Source organism: Buceros rhinoceros, unplaced genomic scaffold, assembly GCF_000710305.1.
Source record: "Buceros rhinoceros silvestris isolate BGI_N320 unplaced genomic scaffold, ASM71030v1 scaffold1443, whole genome shotgun sequence".
NCBI lineage: Eukaryota > Metazoa > Chordata > Aves > Bucerotiformes > Bucerotidae > Buceros > Buceros rhinoceros.
The window spans coordinates 183496-206541 of NW_010402829.1; the positions used below are offsets into that span (position 1 = coordinate 183496).

At 40.1% G+C, this 23046-nt stretch overlaps 1 protein-coding gene across 1 annotated transcript in view; it reads right to left on the reverse strand.

Moving 5' to 3' along the window:
- The window catches only part of TRAPPC9 (trafficking protein particle complex 9), a gene marked incomplete at both ends in the record, with an annotated part of 201795 nt that overhangs the window by 171468 nt on the left and 7281 nt on the right, over window positions 1–23046 (reverse strand). Inside the window, 3 exons of the mRNA XM_010132754.1 lie at window positions 14604–14747; window positions 17244–17460; window positions 22155–22280. Coding sequence (XP_010131056.1) covers window positions 14604–14747; window positions 17244–17460; window positions 22155–22280 — 487 coding nt within the window. The remainder of the gene's footprint in view (window positions 1–14603; window positions 14748–17243; window positions 17461–22154; window positions 22281–23046) is intronic.

Consider the following 23046-nt stretch of genomic DNA (forward strand, 5'->3'; position numbering starts at 1 on the left):
AGCACGTCTGTCGCCCGTACCACCAGCTTGGCTCTCAAAAAGCACCGCCGCCTACTGATAGTCCTGCTGCCCACATCAATCCAGCTTAGTTTGTAAGCTTCTGAGGCCACGAGAACAGACTCTTTCAGAGCAAATAAACACTGACTGTAATCACCTTCTCTACTAAGTTAATGCCATATAACTGACAAATTGCCTTGCTTCCGTCCACGGTTCACTGAACTGTCTCTTAAGCCACTCACGTTTTAACTGTGGGCAGGAAGTGTTCCCAAAAACATGTTAATAAAACACATACACTCAGACCAGCACAGGACAGCCAGGAGCTATGGTGGTTCAAGACTGAGTATTTTTGGGTAACTGAAAGAGGCAAAATTTAGATCAGATGTACAGGAGAAATTCTTCACTGTGAAGGTGGTGGGACACTGGCCCCAGTTCCCCAGAGAAGTTGTGGATGCCCCATCCCTGGAGGTGTTCAAGGCCAGGCTGGACAGGGCTTTGAGCCACCTGGTCTAGTGAAAGGTGTCCCTGCTCGTGGCAGGGGGTTGGAACTGGATGGTCTTTATGGTTCCCCCCAACCCAAACCATTCTGTGAGTTTCATAAAAATTTCAGGCTACAGCATTCAGGTTGCTATTTGCCACGTTATGTGAGCAAGGACACGTAGTGGATGGAAATGGAAAGCATCGGAGCTACCAAGAATGATGGAGACAATGCTACAGTAAGTGCTTAATTCCACTTGAAACTGGAGGTCTATCAATCTGAAGAACTGGCTTTCATTTCCTAGTGGAAACACTGTCAATTACTGTGCTCCAATAAAGCATGCTGTCACTTACAAAAAGAATTTGTTCATAGATTTTAGAGCTGCATTTTTATTTCACAGTAGAAGCTCAGCACGCTTTCCACCAAGACAAGGCTAAACCAAGACATTTTGCTACGCTGATATTGCATGAAATGCAGCGTAAAACATGCTGCTGCCAAGCCAGCAGCTCTGTTACTTTTTACTTAGCACCACATCTCAGCTGAGACGCTGAAGAAATCTACATCAGCAGGACACGTCGAGAAGCATTCATGATGCCAAAGAGCAAGAGCTGCATGATGTTGCCTGAGAGCCGCTTCCGAAAGCCTTTCTCCCTTCACCAAGCACTTCTCCTGCCTGTGAATGAACGATACAAATTTCTCCGCTAGTTGCCAAAAACCCACTACAGACTGATTTTTCAAACAGCTCTGAATTCTCCAGGCATCTGGCTGGCTAGCATCATATTTTGACACCATCAGAAACTGCACAAACCTCCTGGGAGGACTGACTTAGCTACTAAGCCTCCTGACCCAGAGTTTAGAAAACTATCTGTGACTGAAACAGTTATCATCAGCACTTATCTTCCTCTTTCCAAAGGGGAGACGGAAAACATCTGCTCTTGGCCATCTTTACCCCCCTGGTGTCTTCACACTTGTACAGCTCAGCAGGGAAGCAATCACCACTTGATCTTTTGACCTGTGAATTCACCTCACTTTAAAAGTGCGCACTGAAGCTGGAAACACTCCAGGAGACTCCTGTGAAGGTATTACAGAAACTCACTGAGTGAGAAATGATGGGTTATTCTCTCATCTGGAAGAATTACATTCATAATTTTTTTTCTTCCAGTTTCTCTCCAGACTCACTGAAAGGTCAAGATCAAAGAACGGCTGCAACCAAACCAAGCTGAACAAAGCCTCATTTCTGACAACCGCTTCCAAAACTGAAAATTCTGCAGGGCCACCAGTATTCTCGGTAATTTTTTGCCTAACTACTTCATGTCAACACAACGAACTTAGGTTTTATCCCAAAGCTTCTTCAAACCTTCTAATACGAGAACACAAAAACCTGAAAGCTTCAGTGGCACAGTTAGAAACCATTTGTGACCGAGAGCTACCAACTGTGGAAAAAAGGTCTTTCGGCTTGTTTCACAGTAATGTGAAGCAATATTACACAATAATGGAGCCATTTAAAATCAGACCTGGACAGGAAAGAAGGTCAGTTATAGACTAAGATTTTTAAGCACGTCAGTAACTGTGACTTTACAGTATCACACAAACAGCATTTCGTGCCTTGACGGACAATAGAGAAAACGAGAACACAACTGCTGTAACTGCACGTTTGAGCCGTGTACTATGTGAAGAAATGTAAAACACCTGCGCTTGGTCTCAGTCACTACCCATTAAAAACTAAGTCAAATACTAACAAATGCAACATCTGTTCTACAGCAAACAATGGGTCGATCTCACTTACATCAAGTCATTGTGACCCTTGCAGAACAACCTACAGCAAGGGGGAACGAAGAAAGGGAGCGCCTTACATCTGACCTGCCAGTTATGCTGCAAGACAAACAACTTTGTTTCCTTATGCAACTTGCTAAAATATTGAAAAAGGAAGTCAGGAAACAAGCAGCCTTCTGACCTCAGTTTCTACCTGGTGATAAATCCAGAATCGACATTTTAATAACAAAACCTAGCACCCAAGGTTCTTTGTGCTGGATAAGCTTTTCCTTCTCCCTTGAATCTTCATCCAGAATCGTAGAAATTTTCTTCACGCAAAAAAATTTCTTGTTGAGCCCTCTTACAACTAGAGAAGAAAAAAAAAAAAAGTCAGCACCTGCTGCAAGGGGGATCTTCAGCATCACCCTGCCATCAAGCCAGTGTGTTCTTTAAAACAAAAAAGAATTTCAGAAAGGCCGTGAAATACGTTAAGAGCCTCAGAAAAGCTGAAGTAGAAACTGAGTAACTGCTACAAGCTTTTTACCATAAAGTTAATCACTAGATCACAGCACACACGCAAAGGCCTTCCTGACCTTTGAGGCAGCCAGCTCTAGTTTCAGAAAGATGCAGATGGGCAGCAACAACCGATAGCACACCCAGGGCATCCCTGTTCACTGCCCCAAGCACGCAAACGCTGAAAGAAAAGTGCCTTAGCAAGACTCACATGATCGATGCACTAATTCAGTTTTTCAGTTGCTTAATTCAGCAGAACAGAGCAGGTCTCCTCTCATTTGCAGGCAAGCACCACCTGGTTTTCCATTACATTAAATCTGATAGATGTTAGATGACAGCATTTTCTACAGTTTAAGTAAACAAACAGCATCTCTAATATTTTTCTGAAAAATACATGGAGCAAGTAAACACAACTTCAAACTGCTCAGAGATCTGATACCTGAACAAGCTGCTTTGAAAGCAACCCAAGGAATGCTGGGGTTTCATTCCAATGTTCTCTCCTGCAATAAATCTCAGCACTTACCTATGACTTTACACTGCCTCGAACAGCTACGTTTCAGGTAGACAGGAAGCACGTGATGGCCAACGGGATGACAAAATGACCAAAGCGAGCAAGAATTAACATTCTTTTTTCCTTTGCCTCCTCAGGGCACTGGTAGCATCTACCTTTTCTACGTATAACGAACTGTCATGAATCTGGTACAAAATTAACATCTCCGATCTGTTCTCCACACCATGACTGGTCAATGCACTCAAGCTATTCCTATGGGAAAACCAGAATGGCACCTGACAAACACCATGTTATATGAACCCCTTTCTTTGAGAAATCAGGAAAATAGATCTCTGAACAAATACCGTGGAGACTAAGACTAATAAAATTCACAGATTGACATGGAAAAGAGCAGGAACAGCAAGAAAATAATTAATCTATGCTACATACAGGCCTAGACCCACTTTCATGAACACATGAGCAAGAGTAATATCAAAGGAAGTGGTTCCATCCATACAAAGAAGAGAATGGGAGCAAAAGGATTCAGTTATTTATTGTGTAACAGCTCATTTTGAAAAAGGAATTATCATCTTTATTACTAACTTTTGGGTGGGGGTGGCAGGGAGAATTTTTTTCAGCATAGACAAAAAGAAGAGTTATGTCTGTGTTAGAATTCTTTAATAGAATGCTTTAAGATGACCATCACAGAGAGAATGGGAAGAGATTAAATACTCCATAGTGTTCTATTATGGTATTTTTAATAGTTATATATAAGGTGTACACACTAAGTCACAGCCAGCTTGAAATTCACAGCTAGCACAAAAATATTTTTAGATAAAATCTCATGAAAAATTGCCGTAGCTGAAGTCAGAGTTCAGAAACGTGCCATTAAAATTTCAGTACCTGGTTCTGTACCGTATCTGAGAACTTCGGATGCCTGTATACCTTGACTACTACATACTGTTCAGTGGTTCACATATTGATTGCGTAGTAATGATTTTCTCAGGTTAAGAAATACCAGAAGACCTACCTTAACATAAAGAGGAGCAAGTTATGCATAGATAACTTCCATAACAATAAAAAAAGTTCAAGACCACTGCAAAGCTGCTTCTGAGCACAGCAGGCTTTGTAAAACCTGCCGGATGCAATGGCCTAACTGTTAAACACAGCTGAGCTGGTATTTGGGGTGGAAGAAGCACACGGACAGAAGATGGCAAGAACAACAGGCTCATTCCTGAGGGACATTCTTCCCAACACACTGTTACGCAAAGACAGAGGGATTTGGCCATTTATCGTGAATCAAAGTTCACTAGTGATACAGAGAGAAGAGATTCCTGTCGAGAAAAGGACAGTTAAGTTTAAAACTCTAGACAGCCGTCTGAAAATTTACAATGAAAACATGTCAGCTCTCTGCACTAACCTATAATTGCACTTCTCCATCCTCTTGAGAAAACACTTGCTCGATATCACACGTGGATGATACTGTTTTGAACAAGGGTATTTCTTTACATATAAAGTGCTGCTTTTCATTCCAGCACCTTCGTTTGGACTTAGGCTAAAGAGAGCAGGATTGAGACTTAAGTATGATATAAAATTTATCTGAATTTCAGTAATATAATGCCTCCTAAAATAGCTTCCTTCAGGACAAAAATATTGGCTCTTAAAAACACAGCACAAATCCTGCGTGTCTTTGCATCGCCAGTTTAAGCACATCTTCCCCAAAGTAATCTTTTTTTCTGGAACAAAAACTTCACAACTTGTCTTCTCTTGAACACTTGTATCTTTTCCCTTAATTAATCAAATCAGGCTTCTTCAAACATCAGAGGTGAAGACTGGGATTTTGAGCCAAAGCTCTGAAACTTCATTTTGTTCAAGAATGACTTTAAACAAATTAATAGGAAACTTCGGCCATAAAGAATTGCACCAGTTTATTGTTATGATTGATCTTCTCTTCCACCTGGGCATTGGCTGGACCTCATCAACACCAAGACTAAACAAAGGATCAGTCTGCGCTTTAGTCACAGTGCACTAAAAACTGCCACAGATTTAAACTGCTGGTCTTCGCATTTTGTGCTACGCAAAAGAATTTAGATCTTCTACCACTGTTGCTAGTTATTTATTCCACTTTAGAAAAAATAAAATCACTTAATTAGGATGTGAACTAGAGTTACTCAAGGACCACGAGGATAAGCAGATCATTATTTGAAACAGATAAACGTGAATAGGTCTTGTGGTTTTCCTCTTAGCAACCTTCACTTTCTACATAGCCTAAAAGACACATTTTTTTCAGGAAAATAAATTACACCTTCTTAATAAAGAGGTTTGTGTGAAGTTATTTAATAAGCCAGCTTGTCTCTAGAAGACACCGACTCCAGAGAGAGATTTCAAAAGAACAAAACAAGCCCAGAGGGTTTTATCCTGCTGCTACCATTTTGAATTTTTTAAAAGGGGTTTTAAAAAAAAGCAGGAAAAAGTGTTGCAGATAAACAGTTTCCAGGAACAGGAACATATAGCAGAGCTGAAGCTTTATACTACACAACTGAAGAAAACACCGAACTAGATGAAAAACAGCAAAACTCATGGTACGATGGTGAACGAGGACAGTTCAGTGGCTTCTAAGAAGCTCACTCCTACTTCATGTACAGTCACGCTACGATAGGGCAGAAAGCAGTTAGGTTCAATCTCTTTTTAATATATTCATTCTTACACCATGTAGTGCCACTGCTGTACATCAAACACACACAAGGTGACAAGTCCGTTCAATTACATTTATTTTGATATATATATCCACGCACATACTCTTTTTCAAATATATACACATTCAGAGATAAGACATGGCACTATGCTGAAGCTGTAAAAAGATTTCCAATTAAAGGCTAAGAACCTACCGTGCTGCTATAAATATTCCCTGGTAATGATATTGCAGATTTCAGCCTCCATCCTGAAAGCAGTTAATTCTAGTATTATGAGACCAACCAAACTAGGCCCCTTTTGAAACATCTATCAGTTAGGCAAAAACAACTTGCAGGTACTTTGTCAACTAAAATAACAGTGCAGTGCATTAAAACTGGTCCATTAGAGTCAGTTAATAAACCTCACTTCAACTCAGAAGCATACATCAAGTTTTAATTTGCATTATATTCTCTCTTCAGCCTGATTGAAGCTTCATTCTTTTCAGCCCTTGAAATCACTAACTCTTACTTTTCTAAGAACTAATTTACACACTATAGAGGATCCCGCTGTCCTAATTTAAATGCAGCGTTCAGGAGTAACGCTCCTTGCGGCTACACAACATTGTGAAGTGCTGATATCCTACATCTCTTATCAAGTACGGCAGCACAAAAGGAGAGATGCTACAGAGCGAAGCGGTCGGTGTCTTCATCACACACTTCAGGGGATTACTTGGGATGCTCAGCACAAGCAGACCCTCCCAGAGAAGGTTTCCAGCACAGGATCTCTTACTCTCCACTCTCGAGAAATGGTATCGCAATCAAGTCTACGCTAGAAACTCTACTAACTGACCTTGTCAATACTATAATTTGTCGCTGAGCTATTTTTGCCAGTTTCCCAATAGCTTACAAGTGGTTTGAAAAGCAAAAGCCACACATGACTAGTAATTTCTTCCCTCAACACCATAATCTCATTCACTTAATTGCTTCTTCTACCTCTTCTAATCATTAATTCATCAATGTACCAAAAGGGTTGTTTTTTAATTCAGGAGCTCTGTATTAAGCAAATTGCTCTCTTTTAAATGCTCCATCATTCCTCGGGAAGAAGCCATGCTTCAAGGATGTTCCAACTCCTTCCCATTAGATCACAGCTACCCACACACCTACTATTATTTACTATAATTTCCTATACTTTACCCAGTACAGGTACCTTTGAACTCCAGAAGGGTTCAAAGGATGGACTTTGGTTTACCTTATTAGGAGGCAGATACCTACACCGAAGACAGACCCACTTCAGTTAGAAGAGCTTCCATCTCTCCCTGAACTATTAAAAAAATGCAGCGATGCATTTGCCATTTATCATTTTAAAATGAGATTGAAGACAGTTTCAGAAACCCATTAACTGCAACTGCTAGTAGTTCACTATTTAATTTTAAAATTCTTTCAGCATCTTTGAACCTTACCTGGTACCTGAAATTTATTACTTCTCATTTTACAGTGCAGATCACTCCCCACCACGAACCATTTCTAATTACACTTTGAAAGAATTCCACAGAATTATTCTCTGTAGAGGAAGAATCAAGCCTTCAAGCTTTCCCTTCTGAAAAGAAAACCTTGAACAAAATTTTCTGATAGAGCTCAATCTTCCCTGAGTGTCTCTTTATATCTCAACTATGTTTCAGTTCTAGCAGGTTTCCTACTTCAAGTATGTCTGGAGAAGTTATTAGCTTTCACGGATCAGGCAAGTTACATCTCAAAAGCTTTTCCAGGTTTATGTTCCTCCCTCCCTCACTTTATTTATTCCCTTCTACTTTCTGCGTTTGGACACAACAACCAGTTTGACACAGTAAACCTCCTTTTTCTCCCCCAAGTGCATTTGTTTTGCTCTTTAACTACCCTTGATTTCTCATTATTTTTTGAATTATTTTAATGGAGAAGGAGAATATGCTTACTGAGAATCTACTGTGACATCTTCAAGCAGTCTCCATGCTACCTGCACACATACCACTCCTTTCTTCTTCCCAATAGCTTGTTTACCTTTATATAACTCCTCTTTTCAAAGTTTAACACTACTGTCGAGGTGGTTTGTTTATTTTAAAATCAGGCAGTCATAATGTTTCTCCTATATTTTATTTCTAATATTTATCTTTCTTGTGACCTAATTATGAAGAACAGGAGGGAAAAAAGAGGAGGAGCACTATGAGAATAGGCAGGAGAAATGGCAGAGGTGGCGAGCAACCAGCTCAAATTCAAATAAATGCTACAGCAGTCCAAACAGGGAAAAATGAGGAAGTCATCACAAGACAAGACAACAGGACACAGCTCGGTGAACACACAGTAACGAGTGGTTCCGGCGTTCCCTCAAATCAAGTGGTGGTTTTAAATTATTCCACACTCTAGAGTAGCAGCAGTGATTTAGGGGCTTATAGGATATTCTTATCCCTTTCTCCAGTGAAATGCCATGTAGTCAGACCTGTGGGGGGAAGTATAACTCACCAGGTACCCATGCAGCTTGATTTCATCTTCCCAGGAGATGGGTGGAAGATCAAGACAATGTTTTAAGTAAAGATCTCAGAAATTGAGTGTGGTCTTTGCTGCTGCCAATTTAGGCCTGGCAGAAGGATTACACTTAAGGGCATCTACACATTCACTTTTGGACTAGCTGTCAGTTTTTACGAGCCCAGTTTAATATTCTTGCTCATTTCCTACATTTTTACATGGCAATTTGAAATTTAAATATCACCAAGTGAATGCATATGCAACCTGCTCTATAAATAAAATTGTCTCTAAAATACTGCATGGTTTCCTCCTTCAAGCTGTGAGATAGAAAGGCGTATTTTAGGAGTTGTCAGACGCCACGTCTGACATCATCAAATTACGATCAGGCCAGGCTTAAACATAATTTCTAAAGATATAAAAAAAATCCTCACACCTTGTTTCTTACATCAAGCTCACCGCTTCTTTGTGCAAGGCACAGACCTCACCCCAGCAGTTGACACGTCCAGCATCACCTGAGCACAGAGACTTGAAAGGAGTTCTGAAAGCCATCTCACGTTTTTGGCATGCAGTCCCTGGTCCTCCAACTACCAGCAACTCAAAGTCATCTGCCCAGCCAACACTGACAAGTCCATCACAGCTGATCTAGAGCATGAGGGGTCTGAAATAGCATTCACCATAAACTTCGGCAGAAATTCTTCATCAGGGAGGATGATCTCAGCACAGAGTAAGCAACTTCTGGAAGGTGAAATTGTTTTCATGAGAAAACAGCCTGGAGCTAATCTCACCTCTAAGGTTTGCATGGCATGGATCAACATGTCACACGGTTTTGAAGTGCCAAGTAATAGCCAGTACTGCAGCAGGGACAGAATCCTGCCACCATGGAGATCAAAGGTACCGAACCCCACCACGGAGCTGGACAACTAGGGATATTTCTGAAAATTCAACTCAGGAACTTTGAAAGGAACAAAAACCCACCGAGAGCCATGGTTTTTTCATTCCATTGACCAAGTGCAGCCATGGCATGCAGTCACGGTCTGAGATAAACCAACAAAGACAACTCTTAACCAACTAATGATCTCGGCCCCTCCTCAGTATTTCCTGGGCAAAGCCTGTGTTGGGGATATATAAAGTAGGCACACTGAAAATCAGAATTCACATGCAGAAATCCCTCCTAATGCGGGCTGATGAACTCTGGATAGGGTTTGCTTCTGAAGATAAAACATCCAGTTTCAGTAAGGAAACCTCAAAGTCCTTCATCACATGCAGGACCTCGTCCGTCCTCTCGTTGAAGAGAAGCATCAGAAGAAGTTAAGTCTCTCACTAAAGATTTCTCGTCTTTCAGCAGAATCAATGACTCTGACCAGGGTGATGAACGAGTATCCGCTCTGGGGAAAGCATGCCTCCATCAAAGCAGATTTATTACGAAGCCCAGGATATCATTTTTTGTTTGCTAGGGTTATAACAAAATTCTTTATGACATCAATAGAAAGATAAATAAGCTAGAATAGTTCAAAATCTTATCCTCAGTGAGCACAGAAATGTATGCTGATAACAACATCAGTAAAACTGGAACACCAAATGAATCTTATCTGCCAAGCTGCCAGACATTTTGTGGTCTTGGCTGTGGAACTCGACCTACTTATTTTTGGTCACTGCTGCTATCGAAAATACTAAAGGTTATCACGGAGTCATACAATATCCACAACATCTGAATTATACAATATCCACTGTTGTCTGTCTTTCTGGTGTTGAAAGGTAAACGCGTACATGCATGAGAAGCCATGTGGTCATCCTCCAGATTGTTAGCTACCATGGTTCTGCAACTAAAAGAGAGTATTTTTGTTAATCTAGGGAATGGTAACAGCAAGAGAACAGACACTGAGTGACCAGAGGCCATTCTAATGCTGTAATAGTACCTGTGCTGACGATCCACCTGGCTAGAGAAGCCCTTAAAGGGTTCCATGAGAGCTCAGACAATCATGTAGGCTGTATCCAAAAATCAGTAACTATGACGGAGAGAAGAAAAATCATGGAACATCATCATTTGTCTTGTTACCTGCTGACTACCCAGAACCAACAGGTAGAATCAGTGTAAAAAAACCAACACGAGCCTTCTTTTTAGCCTCCACAATCTCAACCCCCTACCAAACTGCTTCAGGAACCAACCTCTGTCCTGAAGTCTGGTAACAGAGAACACAGCTGCAACTAACCACCCTTGGTGGTGTCCAACGACAGAAGAATCAACTATGCACAGGAATGACAGGAAGGCACCCTAGGACTTTTCAGGAAGAACTTCTAGATATTGTTCCCTCCATCACCTGCTATCACTCACCTCAAGAATAGACATCCAGAACACCAGTCCACAGATGAAAAATGACTTCTGCATGTTTAATGCAAGGCAGAACTATCATAGAGTCCGTGGTTTAATTAAGTACACAACAGAATGAGCAGTAGGGATCTCAGATGTGAAGCCTGTCACCTCACTAGAAGGCTGAAAAGAACTAAACCACAACAATCTCACGAGAAGAAAATCGTAGTGGCAGAGCTATAGTGAGAAGCACTGAAAAGTGTACATTATTTCCTGAATAATAAAATAGACAAGCTCTGAATGTCGCGACCCACGGCAGGCTCTTTCTCGCTGGAGCCGGGACGAATCGCTCAAACGCCAATATGGTGTGTAGTGAGACCCGTTTATTGTTTACAGTACATCCCAATTTATAGACTCTTCTTCACTCGACTAGCTACACAGTGATTGGACAGTGTCTCTGTTACACAGGCAGCATGCATCTCTTAAGGCACTATAATTGGATAAAAGGGGTTAGTCCCCACGTGGTTAGTGTTTTGGTTAGAGTTAATAAAACAAGGCTAGCAGAGATACAATTTTCCACACGATAGTACTGCAGCTGGGTTTCAGCTGCTAAGTTTCTCAGAGAGAGTAGCATATTTTCATAGTTCTAATTTCTGCTAGAAAAATACACCAACACTGAGGATCTTTAATGAACTGAGCTCACCCTGAGAAGAAAGGAATGAAGCATTTCTGCTTTCATCCCGTACCGTGAATGGCGAGAAAAGGTCACCTCAGTGCACTGAGATCCTTGCCACCACAAGCAAAACAGCAGGCACGACGGTTGGAAACGTACTGAATGTCTGAAAGGACGCGAGCTTGCAGGAGCGACGGCCGCGCTCTCTGTAAGCAGTTCGAGAGGACAGTCACGTTTTGGTATTAGTGGCTTCCAAGTAGCTCCGTGTTTAGACGGGCCCTAAGAGATGAGCTAACTCAGAATCACTTGCACACGATACAAACCACAGTCCTTTTAAGTAGCATGGATACTGCCAATACAGAGCCACAGCAAAATACTGGGCGTTTAAGTATCTGACCTCAACAGACCAAGTTCAGTCTGAGCCGTACACACAGTGTTATGTTTCAAAAAGCCTCATGCAAAAGAGATAGATGTAATTCCAAGCAACTTTGCAATTGTGCATTTTAATTCTTATTTAGAGAAAGCGATTCTCAAGGGCCTGTAACATTAAAACATAAAGGCTTGAGATTAGAGAGTTTTTATGCAGAATTGAGTACCTCTTTTTGGTGGGGAGAAGAGCGCATTTTACACGTTTATGTAACTAAATAGCTTAATTTTTAACCGGCCTCTGAGCTTCCGTGTTGTTAGAATAGTGACTGACGTCTCCCATTTTCTTGATAATACTTTTTATTCAGATTTGCCAGGCTGCATGGTTGGAAATTGTATTTCAAGTAAACTCAGACAAATGGTGTATTTTAAAATAATTAGAGTGTAATTCAATTAAAATGTAAGAAAATGTTGTATTAAACACAAACCAGTTTTGACTATGCATTTGTATCCGTGAATAGAAGCAAGAGCTTCTAATTGATAGATCTTTCATGAGAACTACCAAACCTCGTCCTGCGAGCTTCTACTTGAAGTGGAAAAGAAATCCTTGTTTTCTGTTTTCTCAGGTCCTGTTATCTCAGCTTCAACTGAAGTAGTAAATGAACAGAATTAGATTAACAAACTAGAATGAGAGAACACTCCTTTTCTGTGCAGAGGCAGCTCACCCTGAGACAATAAGGGTTCTATTAGAAGAGCAAGTTCCAGTGCCGAATGTGTAGCTGGTAACTTCCAGCTTAGAGTTTTCACTTCTACTTGTTCTATTTTTAAAGACGATCTTCAAACTACCCGCATTTTAAATGCTAGCACAGGATTTAACATATATTATCAATTACAAACTTTAAAAATATGAACTTTGATTTATTAAGAAACACATTCAGGTAAAAACTTGGTTTTAAGAAGTGTGAATTTTCCTCCTCTTCGTCGCTGGGAACTTGGCAACTTTCCACGCAGCACAGAGAAATAATAAAATCTGAACATTTTTGAACTCCATCGCTGCTGTATTACTGCAGTTTCTTAATTAAACCTTTAATTGGATAAGAAATCCTGGAAGTTTCAGAAGAATACTAATTATAACACTTTTTAAAAGTTCATAATAGAAGAGAAACAGTTCACAGACTTGAAATAGTAAGCATAGACCCATGCATTCAAATCATCTGGCTTTTGTCCTTTACTACAATCCAAGGTTGAAGGGGTTTATTTTTTTTCCTAATACTCTGATATTTTTAAAACAACTATAAAGTTCAAGTAATTCTCTAAACTAGGTGGACCCTTGCACAACATCATACAATATCAATCTCTGAAGAATGCCAAAAGAAAAAATACAAGCCTGAAATACATTTCTGGCACTGTCACTTACACTCGGGCTAGTCTGGAACACCACTAACCATGCCTGAGCAAGACGCTACCAGTGAAAGACTTCAAACACCACAGCAAGTTCTTTTGGGGATGTTTTCAGGAGAGGAGGAGAAGATTAAGCTGCTTTTCAAGCACACTGGAGAACACTTCCTTTGTTTTTTCAAAGACACCAAACACCACAGTTATCATAGGCTTTATGAAACTGGAAGATTTACTCACACCTACAATGTCTGAAGGCAAGAAACACTGAAGTTGCTTCTCCAAGATTTCGAACCTTTTTCCTGATTTCAAACCTTTGGTACTGATTTGGGCCACTAAACAGAGGGAGTTTACTGGCAGGCAAAGACCTAAAGCTCGCCAAGGAAAGGCGTTTGGCCATAACTAAAGGAGAAAAAAGGCTGCACCATCTCACTCCCATCCTCTTTATCATAGATAGGGAATAATAACTGAAAAAAATGCATTTCTTTACCTCACTTACAGTGATCAAAAACATCTTCTAAAACCTTTCAGCCTAGTTCAATCTCATTCCTGTTTGAAATATTTTTCCTAGGGAAAATAAAACAAACTGAACAGTTGCCAGTTTTTGCTTTTCCAGTTGATTTTTTAAGTGCTACACAGCCCCCCCCGCAAAAGGGTCCTCACAAGCTTCATCACCATTCTTCCAGTTGATTTTTTAAGTGCTACGCAGCCCCTCCCTGCAAAAGGGTCCTCACAAGCTTCATCACCATTTCTGAAAATCCTCCACAGACACATTCATTCCATTGTCATCTACGGAAATTTAATTCATTCCACTGAACTTTAATCCTGAATCAAAAAAACATTTTGAAAGAAACCACAGAAACTTGCAACAACTGAAGCCTACTGTCCTCGTTAAACTGTTTCATTCAATTCCATTACATTCAGCTTCTACAAGTTCACGTCTCAAACACAAAGACAAGGATCGTGCCTGCTCCGTTAGATGAATTCTGTATCCACACTATGAGTGTTTCATCAGAAAACTCATGGTAGAACGAGTCTGAACCACTGTACACTCTTCTGAATTTACTTTTCAACCTCAACCCCTCTCAATCTCTTCACTAATAGCACCTGTGCAAGCTGGTAGTGCTCCTAAAGAACACTTTTTGTAATCCACATGCAAATTAAACCCTCTGATCTTATTCTTAGTATTTACAGAGGAAATAGAGCATTAGGCTTGAGGCAGTCAAACAGACAGAAAACATTAAAGGAAGTTCCATTTTAGATACTACAGGTCAAAGTCAGAACACTAATATTTAAAACTAGTAACAGTGTATGTGCGATTAATTACCATCAACAAGCTTCCTCACGTATACACAAAATTCCCTAGCTTCGGTGCTCTCCATTACTTCAAGTATATTTCAAAACAAAATAACGGGTTTTTTACCGTAGGATGGAAGCACAAATACCTCTTTGAAAAATCGTACCTTGATCAGAAAGAAAATCCAGCATGGTCTGGAGGAGGAAAGACAGATGCCGGACGCAGAGAGCAGGATTGCCCATTCTTCTGGAAGCATATACTAGCTCATGAAGCAAACGCATCTGTACCGCAGCCCATCCTCTATGAGTTCCTGTCAAGTAAACAGTCGTTTCATACTTTTTAAAGCGAGAAGTCATCACAAACCAGTCGGGTTGGGTTTTCTTTACCTGCTAACCAGTAATTTAATCACACTTATAAAGTGCACCCAGTGGAATGAACAAATACAAAACCCAAATCTTGTAGTCAAGAAAGAAAAATCAGAATCTTTGAGTTTGCTTGAATATCTAGATGTGAACACTATTTGTTTTATGTGTTGTTGACTAATAGATTTATCATTCGAATTCAGAAGATGACATTAAAACTTCCCGTAAGGTAAGAACAGAATGATAAACAAAACCTTTTACTTTATTTTTTAAATTCTCTGAGCAAGAAATTCACATGGGATTTTATACAGGAACCTCATTTTTCTCCAAATCAAGTACTACTTAACTCTCCTTAACAATCAAGCACAAGATACTCTCTCTGAATGCTCTCCTGGCCATTACAAGCCCATTAAAATCAATAAAACTACAGGACACGAAGCACATGTCCTGATTTTCAGTCTTTATAAACTAAGTTTCACACGATAAATTATTTCTCATTTGCAAGATATCTATGGTAACAATCATATAACAATTAACCCTATTTTATAGCTAACGTAACTTTTCTTTCAAAAGCATAATGTGCACGTTCATGAAACTTAACCTGCTTTTAGTAGCAAGCAAGAGCAGTAATTTAACTAACAGATAATCCATAATAATGGATAATCATAACCTGCCCTTCAGCCCCTGGCAAACCTTTCTAGAAAGATTTACTGCAACCAAACCTTGAGAGCTTATATTTTGCACACAAGAGTCTCATTGTTTTTCATATGTGAAATATCACCCTTACCAAGTAGCTCTCTCAGTTTACAGTGATCTTACCATGCGTCTCTGAAACAGCCGTTTTAGGGGTAAAATCTGACGGAGCACTTCAGTGGAATGTAAAGGTAAGATGAAAACGAAAGAAAAACACCAGCCATCCACACGTGCAGTGGGTTGTCTACGTGCCTGTTCCATCAATGGGTCTAAGAGAGCTTGGAAAATACCACCTGGTGGACAGGTCAGCTGAGTTTTTCCTGTATTATCCTGGGACCGAATTGACTAGACCGCTCCGATATTCCAATGGCTAATTGACCTGGCACAGAGAAACAACTACACCACCAAACTGAACTCACACCACCTGGAATCCCAACAACAGCCAACGTACTCTCACAAAAGGGAGGATATTCCGGCTGTTCATCCACTTTTAAACCAGTTCAGAGTTTGCAGTGGTGAACTCCACCTCCTTTCCAGCAATACCCACTCAGCCCATGACACGCTGCTCCTCTCCTGCAGCTACAACATCTGGTGAATGGTCCCCAAAAATGCTACTGTACAAAAGAAAGCAAGTTTGGGGGCAACATGGAAAGGGCTACTCCGAAAGAGTTCCCAAACAGCATATTAGCTGTCTCTTCCTTTAGAGGAAAAATGCAGCACAGTATATTAAAACCAACTTTGTAAATTATTACTTTATATACAGCTTTAGATAGCATTGATAAAAACGTTGAAACACGGCTTACATCTAAGGAAGGGCAGCAAGCAGCACATCACTTAGAAACTGAACACAGTATTTAACAGCTACGAGATCTGGTGTCTGTTCTTATGGACTATTTTCCCTTTAGTTTTTAATAGATTCAGTAAAAATAGTAATTCAAATGATACACAGCATCTAAAAACTGTTGGCACGTCTTAATCAAATGCCAGTCTTGCAGATAACACCACTCTGATCTAATTTGTGGAAAAATGCGACAGATTTGACCCCACAGATACAGATAGAATTAAATGTATGCATGTGTGTCTATACATAAAATACGTGTAAAAGAATCTTTCATTTTAAAACCAAAGAGCATTGTGCCAGGGGAGATCTGGATTAGGATTAGACATCAGGAAGAACTTCTTTCCAGAGAGGGTTGTGCAGCATTGGGACAGGCTGCCCAGGGAGGTGGTGGAGTCCCCATCCCTGGAGGGGTTTCACAGCCGTGTGGGTGTGGTGCTGAGGGACATGGTTTAGTGGCGACCTGGCAGTGCAGCATGAATGGTTGGACACAATGATCTTAAAAGGTCTCTTCCAACCAGCTGATTCTGTGATTTTACGTACCAAACGAAATATGATTTTTGATACACAAGTTGCAGACACTGTAACTGAAAAAAACACTCAAAAATAAAATATTATTTTTGTACTGAGAAGTGTATAACCAAAACCAAGGTGGTTTTGGAAGAAACAGTGGAAATGAAGCTAATAAAATGTAATTCTTTGCTGCAAACATTCATCAGTGGCTTGCAGCAGCTTGAACGTATTGAAATCAACACTACAAAAAAGTGAGGGTACAGCATTAAAGAACTGCTCCATTCGCCTCAGTTAGTTTCAGATGGGGGAATGATTTTGGTTTAATTTGGAATTTCTCAAGGACTTCAGTTACTGAAGGTCAGGCCAGGACGTTAGTCCATACTTGCCCAGGGACACGTACCTTTGCTGAAATCTTTGGGATCCAGCGATAAGCTATAGCCAGGGAGCGTTTCCAAAAGCAGTTTGTAGCAGGCTCTCCAGCCGGGCTCGGGGATGCTGGGAGCGGCGCACTGCATTGCTGCGATGCGCTTGAAGAAAGCGGACTTCCGGTGGAAACCAATACGCTCATACAGCTCAGACAGAATGCTGTAACGCTGGATCTTCTCTTCTTCCGAAAGCTGAAATTTAATGAGAAAAGAGAAAAGAATGGGTTTGAATCAGAATTTTAAAGTATGTATATGAATATTTAAAAAAAAAAAAAAAAAGAAACAAAACAAAAAGAGGGACAGACACATCTCCAACACTGCAGAAGGCTGGTGATTTTTCATGTAGCCAGTCACAACAGCTTCCTCTGCCAGGGAAACAAACTTGCTTCCAGTTCAACAGCTAACAAAAGCAGCAAAACCAGAGTTCTCCACAACTTTGTCAGTAGTACTAACAAGCAAATAGTCAGAACAGTAAGTAATAACTAAACGGCTCCATATTTTATGGAAGATACTTAACATAATATTCACGTGCATAACAAGAATGCAAAAATACACCACTTCAAAAATCTACTGGTTTACCAAGTTAAAACATTTTCATCCCTTTAAGATTAAATCTAACTATTAAAATTGAAATCTCAGGCTATGAAAGCAAAGAAACTACCATCTGAATCTTTTTATGTCTCTCCTCCTGCAAACCACATTCCATGGTACTATACACGGACTGCCAGCTAGTGAGGAAGAATCTAGTGAAAGGTTAAGCCCCCTTAGGCTTAAACTCGATGAGGAACTGCCAATATTCACTCCTTTAGCTGGTCAATAGGTTGGCCCAAGTAACCATTCCTTTGCCTCTGCTTTACACGCCAATCTTGCTTTGCAATCAGAGTGCCAAGAAGAAACTGCCGCAGAAACTTTCTAAGCTACCAACTACTTCAAGAGCATGTCCCAGAAACAAACCATTTCGAGTTCTGAAGGCGGGCCAGTGCTGACACCTACTGCACAGTATTTGACATGCACGACCAAAGGCAACGTGAAGTATTTGACGCTGTTCTAAAGCTGCTAACGTGATTGGCAAAGGCGTTTAAAATGACAAACGTCATACCAAAATAACGCTAAAGGACAGAAACAGCATTTCGGCAACTCGTTCTTCAAAACTGGGAGTATCAATCAGTGGATTCTGTGCGCTGAACTTCAGATACTTTTGGAAAAACAAAAGATGATGCTAGCCACGCTGGTTAATTTTTACAGAGACAGTTAGGGCTTGTAAGAGAAGCTTCAGAACATCTTTTAATCACTTAATTCCTAACAGAATTACCAAAAAAACCCAGTCTGTTTTCAAAAGTCACTTCTTTTGGACATTGGGATATGAGACCTCAAAGAAGCCTGGAGTTTTCAGAAGGCACCATGACCTTACCTGATAGTTCAAATCTTAGTACTTCGGGATATGAAGAGACACAGAGGGATAGACTAGCAAATCATTTTAGAAAGTTCCAGACAACTTTTGAAGCTGAAGTCACTGTTTCCTTCAGAAATGACAATGCAAGACAATGGCCAATGCAAAAATACCACCCGTAAAAGAGAGAGAGTGCTGAAAAGAAAATTGTACCAAGCTAAAGACCTTCATGAACCAATGCAGCTGAAAAGAACACACGGCACAAAGAGAAAGCACGGAACAACTTTGAACCAGATTATCAGAATCCTCAACAGCGTCATTCAGAAAGGACACAAGGTGTCGCATTCAGCTTATCTGGCAGAAAAAAGCTGCTCCACCACTTTTTTCACCTCTTTTTTCCATGTACTTAATTTTTTTAAAAGTTCACACAATAAAAAAATACGGCAGTGGAGTTGAAAAGGGCACGAGCACCTGATCACCTACTAAAGTTAGTAAAGCTTAAAAAAATCCTATCAAAAGCTATTCCTCAAATACATAATACTGCCAATGTTCACACATTGTTCACCATGGAAACCAAAATTTTCAGATGAGAAGACAGGGTCATGCTATTTAGACAGACAGGAGCACTCACTAATAATTGCACAACCATCAGAGAGGCAACGGATTCTCAGCAAGTTTTGTTCTTACCATACCTGAGTAAGTTTTTAACGCTGCTACCTAACTTCTTGCTTAATGACTGTCCACAAAGCTACTCAGATATTTTCTGCAGTTGCAGGAAACTGGGTTTGTTGTTTTTTCAATCACCACAAAACTAGTAGAACTGTGTTTGCCCTCAGCACTAACAGGAATTCCAAATAAAAAAGAAAAATAAAAGAAAGGAAAAAACCCACACAGATACTGCAGGTAATTAAGTCTGGGAAGACTGTCGCAGGCATTGGGCAGGCTATCAGTGCAGCATTCACAAACCCCTTTCCTGATCTTAAAAATTCATAAAACCTTAGCAAGTGGCTGCAAAACAGCCGATGCCTGGAGAATCTTTTCCATCTGGTTAATTTTCATTTAATTTTTAATTTTTTTTTCCCATATAACAAACCGAGTTAGCAATTGCACCTGTAAAGGCTGTAGTTCACTATCCAAGCACCCTAGCCAGTTTTTTCACAGGCTTGTTTTAACACAGGCTTTCAAGAAGAAGGCTTCGATGTGATTTTTAATTATTCCTTACTACATTAAAATTCTATAATTTCACTTTCTTTGTAATTAGATGTTACAATTTGTTCCTAATAACTGGATGAAAAGATAAATCTTATTACCCTGCAGCTCTCCTATAATCAGAAAACACCAATTACATAATGTTACTAGAATGGGTAGGAGATGGAACACACGAAAAGAAACTGCTTTTCCTGTTTATCACAGGTTTCCCTGTGAGGTGCTTTTTCTGCTACTGAATACTGGTAGTGCTGATGTCCTATCTACCTCCAAGAGAAAAACACTGTCCCTACAGTTTGTTTCTCTAACCTATCCCAGGATGACTCCTCCTCTGAGTCAGTCCAAATTATAAATATAAATGTGATCTGCTTCTGTTCTAGATACAGTGAATCTTGAAGAGCTCTAAATATAATTCCCAACCATACCCCTCTCTATGGAAAATACATTCCCCAGATTCTCACTGATCTTTCTCATAACAATGCCCTCTAGAAACACTTCCACACAAGAGAATTACAAAATAGTAGACACGTGCAGTTACAAGCTAGAGAAATGTCACCTTGACTGAAATGGATACAGGTTCACAGCTCAGCCATGGGCCTTGGTGGCCAAATAATCGATATCGCCAAGGAGTTGGTTTGTGTATTTTTTCAAGCAACCACATACTGCACTTTACAGCGGTGTAATGATAATAGCAGACATAGCTGACATCAGGAAACGAACGAGCAATCGCTAGATATAAGGTACAGCGGAGGGCTCAGTGGAAGCGATCCAATCCAAACTATTAATGATTTTTTTAAAAAAAATTAAAAGTCAGCTAATACCAATATCGTTGAGAAGAAAAATGATCATGCTCCATAGTATCCAACTTAACATCTTTTTTTTCTAGAACACATCTACTGAGTTCCATCATCATCTATTTTGATCTTCTGTGCTGTGGAAATGATAGTTATCTCAGTAACACACAATCATCACGGAACAGCCGAGGTTGGAAGGGACCTCAGAAGACCCTCTGGTCCACTGTTTCACGGGAAAGGAAGCCTAGGTAAGATCGTCTAACACCCTGTCCAGTAGTATCTTGAAAACCTCCAGCAATGTGGGCTCCACATGTTGCATGCGTACTATCTACCCAGCTTTATGTGTGTATTTTCAGGTAATACTTATCAGAAAACTAAATTACTTGGATTCTCTGCCATTCACGAAATCTTATCAAGTGAAAGTTGCACATCAGTGATGCTAGGGAAGAGATCAGGCAATTCTCATGACGACAGTAATTGCTTCCACAAGAAAAACAACACAACAACAATACTGGAGTTTGCAGACCACAAGAACAGCGCAAAAATGAGCGAAAAAATACTGCCACAGCAGCTTACATGAAAGGCTAGAGAGCTGCCAGCAAAGGACAGACTGCAGAATTAAAGTGAAGGCCCTCAGCACTGCAAGGATTATGGCAGTTACGGTACTCGTCAAGAAAACCGATGATTTTTTATGATAGCTTATCAATTAATTTCTTATTTATGATGGGTTAGAAAATTGACTCCCCAGAAAGGATTCTCCACAAATTAATACGTATTCTACTCCCCTCAAATTTGCTGTCACCATCGGGGCTTAAGAAGCTCAATGGTGCACATTTAAACTGCGAGTCTTACCATCATGTAACGAGCAAAAAAGGAGAAATGAAAGAAACCAAACAAGGTTTTATGAATTCTTTCTATGAATTCCTTCAATCACAGCAGTCTCTCTGTAACCAGTGACACCAAGCTTGAGACACTGACAAAGCGATACTCTTGTTTTGTGGTGGTATCGAGCATTTTTGTCACAGTTCCAAACACTCGTTTTCTCCTCCGAATTCCTCTCTGATTTGGCCTAACCAAACTTCACACTGCACAGCAAAAAAATCAATTGATTAACAACACTAGTCAGACTCTTAAGCTTGCTTTACAACAGGCTCAGTTTCATTGAGTGAGATACAATCAAGAAAACAATAAAAACCATTGCAGCTGTTTTTCCCCTAGTACAACATCACAGTAGAACAACAGGGGGATTTTTTTCTTCCCAAGGGAAAAAAAACAATAGCCTTTCATCTCAAACTAAGTCCTCATGTTTTCAGATGAACTCTGAATACCTCTTAAACCAGACTCACAGATGTCAAAATCCTCACAAGTCAAGTCCTAGTGAGAACGGAGGGAGTGATACAGAAAATACCCTGGAGTCTCCTGCATCTCTGTAACTTTCACACTTCAGTATAATCTCTCAGACGAGAAGAGGAAAATGTCTGGACTTTCCCACCGACCTGACGCAGGTTGATATAAACTGCACTCTGAAGAACCTCGGAGGCTTCCATGCTCCTTTTCTGTATTGCAAGGACTCTCACTGCCTTCACGCAGGCTTCCAGTTCAATCACACCAGCGTTCTTGTACTTGAAGAGGGAGAAAATGAAAATAATTTTGAAATATTGCAGCTGCTAGATTTGATAAGTATTTCTACTCAACACATAAATCAACTGTCACATCTTCCAAACCCAGCAATTCCTTAATGCTAGTGACTATACTATTAACTATCAACATATGCCCAAGTGAAAATTAAGGTGTCATCCGAAACACTATTGTGCAAAACAAGGGTTTTCAGCCTCTTCGCTCCTTTTTTACTTTGAGACACAGCACAGCTTCGTCTGAGAGTTCAGACAAGGAGAAAAATTGGGAATGTTAGTATCATTTTGGATGACTTCACACATACGGTGTGTCTGCAAAGAAAGATTTTCTGTCTTCACGGTAATAGGTGTGTGAGCAAAGAGGTCAGCTTTACAGTAATTCATCACCACCTAAAACTGTTCTATCACAATAAATGAAGAATTAATTTTGCCTTTTCTACTTATTACGAAATACTCTACACAGCACAGGAAGTTGTAGCAACAAAACTTTGGTTTCACCACATCAGTTATTTCTTTAGTTAAACCAGTATCACTGTTGACAAGTGAATTACAAACCATTCTGAGTTTTCTAGTATCTTTTTACAAAACATTTTCTGTAAGTTGTTGTTTCAGTTATGTAGCTTGACTAAGAAAGGCAGCAGACAAGGTAGACATGCATTGATTTGTTTGAGCTCAGACAACAGAGGCAATTTTCTAGACAAACAATCTGATCGAGTTATTTCCTCAAACAATACTGATATGGGGTATCTCCTGC